Source organism: Chaetura pelagica, unplaced genomic scaffold (assembly GCF_000747805.2).
Source record: "Chaetura pelagica isolate M959 unplaced genomic scaffold, ChaPel_1.0 scaffold142, whole genome shotgun sequence".
Lineage (NCBI taxonomy): Eukaryota > Metazoa > Chordata > Aves > Apodiformes > Apodidae > Chaetura > Chaetura pelagica.
The window spans coordinates 5,890,434-5,899,664 of record NW_009952973.1 but is presented as its reverse complement, the minus strand read 5'-3'; the positions used below and the strand labels follow the sequence as shown (position 1 = coordinate 5,899,664).

Here is a 9,231-nt window from a genome sequence, read left to right as displayed (position 1 = left end):
TCAGTCCCCAAATGACCTTAAGAAGTAATCTCAAGTGGAGCATATTGCAATGAACTTCTGAAGTTTGCTCATCAAGTTTTGCAGTGAGGATCAGGTAAGGTTGTGATGTCTGAAATGTGCTCTCATACTCTAGAATATTAATTGAGAGAATGCATCATCAAGGCTTCAGACAATTGCCATTATGAGATGTGTGTTGAAACTGATGGAGTCTTTAAAAATACATAATTGTTTTGCTTATATTGAGTCCCAGTAGTTACATAAAAATGAGATTAATTTTCCTGCAGTAAACACCTTGCACTTTTCCCAGTTGTGCTAACACCACAAAAAACCAGAACCAGCAGAAAGTAAAGATTAAGATTGTATTCTGATGTCTTGTGCAGCTCTTTAATGCTTAGGCTAAAATGTCAAAATCCTTATGAAATAAACCCTAATTTTGTGGAGAGACTCAGAAAGCCAAGGAGTCAAAACAGTAAGATTATAATCTTTTTCAACATAAATAAAGCTGGAGGTAAGGTATGAAGAGGCGAAAAGGTTACTTGTAATAAGGATTATTTTATTTATCTCCCTGCTGAGCTGTTTTTCTGAGAAGTGTAAAAAAAAAAAAAAAAAAAAAAAAAAAAAGTCATGCAGATTTATCATTATAATTAATGGTCTTGTGGTCTGTCATTAAGTGGATTTCAGGTTTTTGTGGCTCCTACTGAGTCTGAGGAGTTGAACAACTGCTTGTTTATCACCAAGTTACTCTCCTCGAGAAATTTTGCATCAGAAATGCCTTTGAAATCCTTTTGTACATTATTTTATTCACAGGGACAGTAATAAATGTTTCCCGCTCAAAAATGTCCAATTAATGTGACATTCAAGTGGTATAAACATGAGCTTTCTGCTAAGACAAAGCAAACATTTGTTTAACTGGATGCAAGAGCGGGGCCAACCTACTTTAGTCTTGAATGTCAAATCACTATTCTGATAATTTCCCAGAGGAGTATTTTAAAGCCTTATTATTAGAAGGATCATCTTAATGTGACTACAAGGGCAAAACGAAGCATTGAAATTTGTTCAAAAGAGCTGAATTTGGATTGTGACAGTATTTCTTAACAATAGTATGTAATGAAGTAATTTCATAACTTTCAAATACTTTTCAAAAGCAAACTAGAGTAGTAAAAGTCTGACTTGTATAATTCTACTGTATTTACAACAATTATGCTAGTTGTACCCTCATGTATAGCTCAGCTTTTTGACAAACACTGTGACCACATCTTCCTGTCTGCAGTTATGTTCTTTCTGGGGAAATAATTTTTTTGACAAAGTTTGTCAGAATGAATAAAACTATTTTTTCCAAGGACATGCTGTATTAGGCTTTTTTCCCCTTATTTTCTTTCTATCTGTAATGAGACACAGTTTAATAAGGAGACCAGGAGATCATGGTAACCTTTGGGGTAGAGGAGCTGTCACTACTAACTCTGAATTTGCAGAGATTTAATAATAGGTGCTGTGGTAAGAGTCACTGGCATGTGGACAGCATCATACCCTACTGGATGACACAGATTGTCCTGATGGCACAGAATGATGCATTATGCGTGATCACAGGCAAAACTATACTTATGAAATGGTTGGAAAGAAAATGCTTTTACTTTAAAGAAACATTTTAAGGAGGTTAAGGGCAGATGTATCTGTATTCACTCACTAGCTGTTAACTTCCTCAGATTCAAACATTTGCAATAGGCTTCCTGATCACATGTGAGATTAGCAATGTTCAGCAGTGCTGTCACAGACTTGTCCCTGACAGACACTTGAGGAGGGTCTGGCTCTGATGCATTCCTTTGTCACTGGTACAATGTGGCTGGCTAATGTTAGCGTGGGTGCATTTCTATTGCTTTCTGTCTTTTGTTTCTCCTCCTTTCCCAAGCCACTTCAACTGAATATGAACAATAACAACAGCTCTACCTACCTTCAGTGGGAAAGCAACTTTCAACCAATTAAATATACCTACAATAAAAAATACATACTCTTGGGTCAAAACCAAGCAACTTCAGTAGTCTTCATTACATACTGCATTAGAAAAGATGAGGGGGTTGGGATTCAACAGCATATAAAAAGAAGACTTGAAATGGAAGAACAAAAAATTTGACCTCAGAGATTGTAAACCATATGCCATGATTAAAAAATGGTTCAAAAATTTACCTAATAGTCTTTAAAAAAGGTCCTTCACGAGGATCATGATTTTATACCATTATTGTGGTCATCTGGTGAAAAAAACTAGGACCAGAGTCCTGTTACTGCCCTACAACAGTTCCAGTCTTCACTAATGTATTTTATGTCCAGGACTTTTAATTGTAAATAATATAGGCATAATTTAGGTTTCATCAAAATCAAAGGTTAAATTCCTGGACCCAAGAGTATTTATTAAGGACATCTTTCTGGAGATTATGACATTTAATACTGTTTATCTTGAATGCTGCAGACAGATGCTGGGACTACTGTGAGAAAATATTGATTTTTTTTCAAAAGTGCAGTGATAGATGACAGACCTCTGTGAATTATAGAAGGGCTTTTTAATCTGTTGATAATCTTTCAGTAGGGAAGTTTTCCATGCTGCCTGCCCAATACTTCTCAAAAGGAGAGTTGGAGCCTGGCATGATTGAGAGCACACAATTTTTTTCCTGTCTGCTTTCCTCGCTCGGTTCTCACACATCTTCAGTAGTGGATTTATTTTCTTCCCTTTCCTCAGGTGCTCATAGTGCTGAGAAGGAAACGATTTTGTCATGAGAGCTTCCAGGCTCCAGTAACAAGGCTAAGTACCTGGAAAGGCTGCTACAGAATCACAATTTTTTTTTAGTTGGAAGGGACCTTAAAGATCACTGAGTTCCAACTCCCTTGCGTGGGCAGGGACACCTTCCACTAGAACAGGCTGCTCAGAGCTCCATCCAACCTGCCCTTGAACACCTCCAGGGATGGAGCCCCCACAGCATTTCTGGGAAGCCTGTTCCAGTGTCTCACCACCCTTGCACTGAAGAATTTTCCCCTGATCTCTAACCTAAATCTCTCTTCTATCAGCTTAAAGCCATTGCCCCTTGTCCTCTCAACTGCAAGCCCCTGTAAAAAGACCCTTCCCACTTTCCTGTAGGCCCCCTTCAGGTACTGGAAGGTCACTATGAGGTTCCCCCTGGAGCCTTTTCTTTTTCAGACTGAACAAGCCCAACTCCCTCAGCCTGTCCTCATAAGAGAGGTGCTCCAGCCCTCAGATCTTTTTCGTGGCCCTTCTCTGGACACGTTCCAACAGGTCCACATCTTTCTTGTGCTGGAGACACCAGAGCTGGACACAGTGTTCTAGGTGAGGTCTCACCAGGGCAGAGCAGAGGGGCAGAATCGCCTCTCTCGATCTGCTGGCCACACTTCTTTTGATACAGCCCAGGATGTTGTTGGCCTTCTGGGCTGCAACTGCACTTCAGTGGCTCATGTCCAGCTTTTGATCCACTAGTACCCCCAGGTCCTTTTCCACAGGACTGCTCTCAAGCGTGACCTCCCCCAGCCTGTATTCACATCTTGGGTTACCTCAGGCCAGGTGCAGGACCCTGCACTTGGCCTTGTTGAACCTCATGAGGTTCACCTGGGCCCACTTCTCCTGCTTGTCCAGGTCCCTCTGGATGGCATCCCATCCCTCTGGCATATTGGCTGCACCACCCAGCTTGGTGTCATCAGCAAACTTGCTGAGGGTGCTCTCAATGCAACCAGCAGCAATGTGGTTTTCCTCTCCTGCTTGCCTCTGCCCACTCTCACATCCCTGAAGCCCTGCTCAGGCTCTGCCTCACCAGCCACCAGTCCTGTTCCCAGGAGATGGTGGCAATGGCTTCCCCACTGCAGGTAGGGACTCTGCACTGCCTGCTGTGATTACAGCCACTCTAAACCTATGGGAGCCATACCTGTCTGTCTCAGCAGCTACCAGTTACCATGGCACTATAAAGAAACACAGAGGTTCCAACCTCTTCCCCACAACCTAAATAAATATACTCCTCCTGGCACCCTCAGCCCTGCTGGCCTGGCAGGCTCAGGAGTGACCCAGCCACATCAGCACTTCTTAACTGGCACCTCTTTCTTTTACACTGAAAGAGGAGGGACAAAGGCCCGCTATTAACATTGTATCTTTGACATTTACAAAAAGTCAGTTTTGACAATGATATGAACTAAAAAACCCCCACATTTATTTTCCTCATGCGAGTAGTCACAAAAGTTTTAACATTAATCTTACACAAAGACCAGCTGTCTGAGGGTTTTTTTTCCAAACTTTATTTAAGTTTCATTAATAGAGAGGGATCTATTCTGCTTCTTCATTCTTCTAACTCCAATGGGATAGATGATTCTACAGCTGGTGTTTTCTGATTGCATTTAGTGGGTGCTATCAACTCCTGCCTTCCCATTTAGATTTTTAGTTACAGAAGGAATGGGTCCATAGTAGTATGGCTGGCCTAAGGATTTGATTAAAGTCATGTGGTATTGAAAATCCATTTTTATGTTCTTTTTTTTCTAGGAAGTATATATATGTATACCTGCACATTCTGTATACATATGAGAATGATAAAATGTCATTGAATATTGTGATGAGATACATCTTCCCAAGATATTGACATATATCATGGAGACATCACATTGCTGGTCACTGTTATGCAAGAAGCCCATAGAAGCATCTGCTGCACCTCAAACCAGATGAGGACTACTCAGGAAATATGAAGTGGAGGGATCCTAGTGGTTTGAATTTCTGTTGGTTTTTTTTGTTTGTTTGTTTTGTTATGTTTTTTTTATGTTCCGGACTGGAAAAACATTAAACATATGTTGTTTCCTCTCCCACTCATAGAAGTTAATGTTTTGGGAGTTGCCTTCTACCTGATTTCACTTGCTACTGCTGTTTTCTTCTTGTGTATTCCTTGCTGGTACTGGGACCAAGTTGCACTGGCTATTGAAGGAAGTTGGAAGGTGGAAAACTTTTTTTATTTTTATTTATCACTTCTGAGGAAAACCAGTAACGTTTCAGGGATGTCAAAATAAAATGCTGATGGTTGCTATATAAATAAAAAGAAAATATGCATTCTCCCACCACTGATTGTCTTAAAAAGAGAAAAAGAAAGATTAAGTGGCACAGGATTTAAGCAAGTTCAGTAGCTGTCTTGATTTAATTCTCTATTGCCAAATTACAAATTGTTATGCTTTGCTCAGCATGAAGTGTAGGGAGCAGAGTTACTGGTTTCAGCCAGGAAAATGGATATACATACAAAATCACCAGTCTACACACTAATTTTTGTGCACCTCAGAAACTAGAGGAAGGCCTTATTCAAATTTTAGCACTAATCTGTGTGTCATACACAGTAAAAGTGAGTAGAATTTTATCTGAAAAGAATCATTACTGAATACAGTTATTTTATATTGAAATAACAATCTTAAGTATAGAAGTTAAAAATGGTTGAAATTTTGAAAGCATAGAAGGAAAGGAAGGAATAGAAAACAAATAGCAAATAGGAAGGTAACAATAAAGTTAAAAAAAAAATAATGCCAGAAAAATATTAATATGACTGCTTTCTTATACTTTTATACCATTTGGTTACATCACATGGTATAAATAAAGTTAAATTATATAGTACAATGATAAGAAAACATGTAGACATGAATAGGGCATATATTGCTGTAACTTCTTTTGAACTACATCGTCTTCTGGTTGTGGATTTAATTATTTGTTTCCTAAGTTTACCTACCAAGATTAGCTATAAATATTATTGAATTAAACTACTTAAAACTTTTAAAAAGAAATTTTAAAATATAGTTCCAATATTCTGTACCATATGTACTCTATAAAATAACATACTGTAGGTTTTTATGAGGTAATAATCCGCAAAACGCAATAGTCAGTGTCCAGGAAGACACTATTAAAGTATATAACCAGCCAAGACAAAGAACAGTGGGTTACTGGGAACTACACTTCAGGGCAATACCTTAACGACAGAAGCAAAGATATTACCCACTGGTATGTAATAAACTCCTTAGCAGATGATGGCTTGGGGAGAAAAGGTCTCAGAATTGTAACATTGTGACCAAAAGATGTGATGATTCCTCAAAATCAAATAATGGCTTTCACTTTTGGAAATGAAGTAACTCGAGGCAAAAAAAATGCACAATGACCCTTCCTATACAGCCATTTATAAAAATAATAACTTTATTTCTCAGCCTGGAAGGGCTACGTAAAAAGCCTACTGGATTAGAAATTTTAGTGGAGAAAAGGAAAGAATCACCAGCTGGGCCTGGTGCGAGGCTGTACAGATTAAAACTCAGGGCAGACACTTTGTACATTTACATCCTGAGGGTGGAGGTGGGTTATTAAGTTAAGAGTAATCCAGAGAGGGGGCAGGAGGGCCGTGATGAGGGGAAGAGAATATATATACACACCCTTCGCATTTCTCCTATGAAATGTAATATGACTTCCTTAGGAAAGATGTGTATGATTTAAATTTGGAAGGGAAAGTACTGGTCTGGTTAAAAAGGAGAGAAAGAGAGAAGGGAGTGAGATCCAGAAAGTGCTTGTGTGTGTGTGCAAGCACATATACACGTGTTTATCTGAAAGCTGTTGCAGCTCTCCAAGGCAAGTGGGTCAGCTATAATGAAGTGCAGCAAGCTTTTGCTTTTTAGTAACAGAAAATAAAAGAGCCTGCTGTCTTTCCATTTTCTTTTTCTTTCCACTCTCACTTCCTTAGGTAATGAAGGCTTACTCTGATCAGAAGCAGGTTGTATGTTCAGAGGGGTCATCATTGTAAGAACAAAGGCGTAACTATAGATAAGCTCAGGCCTGGCTGAAAATTACATAAAACAAGCCATAGCAAAAAATTGGCTAAGGAAATCAGAGATAGGCTGTACTGTCTAAACATAGATGGAAACAATCTAGACAAGAACACATACCCACAAACCCATTCAAGGGAATAAAAAGGCAACCTGGGAACAGCCGCAAAGCATCTTGCAAAGATGTTGCAAAGTAGGAGTCAAAAAGCTAAATATTTTCTCATCACGTCTAGAAACAGATGTTCAGCTATCTTAGAAAACAGGCAAAGTTGGCACTCAAATAGTCTCAACAATTGTTATTTAGTAAACAGTATGTATTTTATTATAGTTTTATGACAGTTAATACTGATATGTCTAAGTAGTCTTACATTTATTACTTATTATATATTCTGTTTAATTCCAAAGTACAGGTTGCCAGTATTTCAGGAAGTGGAAATGGTATTCTGGTTTTGTACACTGGGCATGATTTCGTATGTGTAACAGATAGAAGGATATTACAGCGTGTGTGTATTTTTCAGGCCAATGCAAGAAATACATGCAGCTGTAGAACTCTCCATTCACACAAACTGCTACTAATCACAACCAGGACTACCTAAACTAAACTAATTTAGCTTTTACAGCTGTACACATCAGTAAACTTGAAAGCCAAACTTGTTTGTTTTATTTTACCTTGGGGCACATAAAATCATGGTATTTGGCAGCATGGAATAAGGGACATTAAATCGGCTTTTATGCTGTTGTTAAGGAACCCATAGAGGATGGGATTCAAGCAGCAGGACATCATACCCAGTAAATGGCATATACAATATACTAATTTAAAATGTCTGTTAGAAATGAGAGTGGCATTAAAATCTGTCACAATGTGGAAAAGGTGAAGAGGCATCCAACTGAATCCAAAAACTAGGATTAGCACTGTCAGTCTGCAAAAAACTTTCCGAGATCTTGTCTTAATTCTGATGGTGGATCTTTGTACTGTAATCACGTCCTGGATCTCTGTGTTTTCTTCTGGTTTCATCTCAAAACAGATAGGTATCCCAGGGATGAATTTACTAGAGGCAGCAAGCTGGCTTTTTTCTGTGCCAGAGGTTTCTGGAAGGCCTCTGGAATGAGAATCCTGATGATGCCTTGAAATAACTGGCATCACACTTGAAGTCTTTTTACTGTACCTTCTGTGGTGCTTCCTGCCAAACGCGCAGCTCCACCTGGAATGGCCAGAGGGCTGCACCTGTGTGCCAGTACTCTTAGAGGGATGAAGAGTTAGGTTTATCATCTCCTTTTCTTCAAACTTGGCTTCCTTGCTTGACAGTCTGGAACCTATGCTCCTGCAGACGCTGGTGTGACTAGCAGTTAAACACACCAGGGGCAATATATACTGCATGAACAATAAGGCAATTGTAAAGGCAATTCTGTAAGAATCAGAAGGCCACGACTCAATACACAAGAGCCTGTTCTCCAGTGCCTCTAGATTGAGAGTTTTGCTGAGGTCCACAGTTTTGTGGAAAACTGGCAGAGGGGAGCAAATTGCAAAGCCAAATATCCAAATGGTCACTGTTAAGAAATAGCCTTGTTTTGCTGTTAAATTGCTAGAAAGGGGATATTTGATCATACAGTACCTGACTGCAGCGATAGATACTAACATCAAAGTTGAAACTAGAACTGATGCACACTGGAGGAAGGGCATTACATGGCACATGACAGTGCCAAACATCCATTGGTCAAGCAAGACAGATGTCAGTGTGAAAGGTGAACAAAACAGCACAACTAAGATGTCTGAAAATGCCAAGTTACCTATAAGAATGTTTATTATTGTCTTCTGCTTGCGCTTGAGTAGAGCTGTTAGTATAAGCAGATTTCCTATGAAGCCAGCCAGACTTATAAGTGTGTACAGCCCAATAAGGAAGTACTGTATGTCATCAACACTGCTCTTATAATCTTCCCAGGCAGAAAAATTCTTCGCAGTGGCAGAGGTATTCTTGGTCAGTGTCCTGTTGTTATGGGCTTTGAATCCAAAATCCATTTTACAGTCCTGCTTAGAACAACAAAGACATTAATTAGGACCTGAAGGAAGGATGATACTGCTATTAATCAGAATGTAAAGGAGTATAAATTTACTTTGTATCACCTTAATGCAAATAAATTAATAGTGACGTTATTCTACTGTGAGGTGGATCCTGCTTAATTCAGGTCAACACAAATTAGTTTCATAGGATTTATCATGTCGTGTGCAGCAGACTAAGGCCTCCTACCTGGCCGCTCACATGGGACAATGGCAATTTAGGATTCTGCATTATGACTCTGGCTTTTACCTGTGCTTCACTACAGACCATATTGTCAGCCTTTCCATGAGAGAGCAGTTAGCTACAAAACCAATCCATTTAGAGCTGGTGAGATTACTCATGTGAGTAACAGCTCATT

The 9,231-nt window shown here is 39.3% G+C and overlaps 1 protein-coding gene across 1 annotated transcript; it reads right to left on the bottom strand.

Moving 5' to 3' along the window:
* Positions 1 to 7,418: 7,418 nt before the first annotated feature.
* Positions 7,419 to 8,833, bottom strand: NPY5R (neuropeptide Y receptor Y5). The gene has a single exon (XM_009995925.1). It carries the CDS (start codon positions 8,831 to 8,833, stop codon positions 7,502 to 7,504), a length of 1,332 nt encoding a protein of 443 aa, XP_009994227.1. The 3' UTR covers positions 7,419 to 7,501.
* Positions 8,834 to 9,231: the final 398 nt, after the last annotated feature.

Bases quoted from the DNA above. Each gene is read 5' to 3' on its own strand.
- NPY5R (XM_009995925.1), bottom strand. From the start codon at position 8,833: ATGGATTTTGGATTCAAAGCCCATAACAACAGGACACTGACCAAGAAT.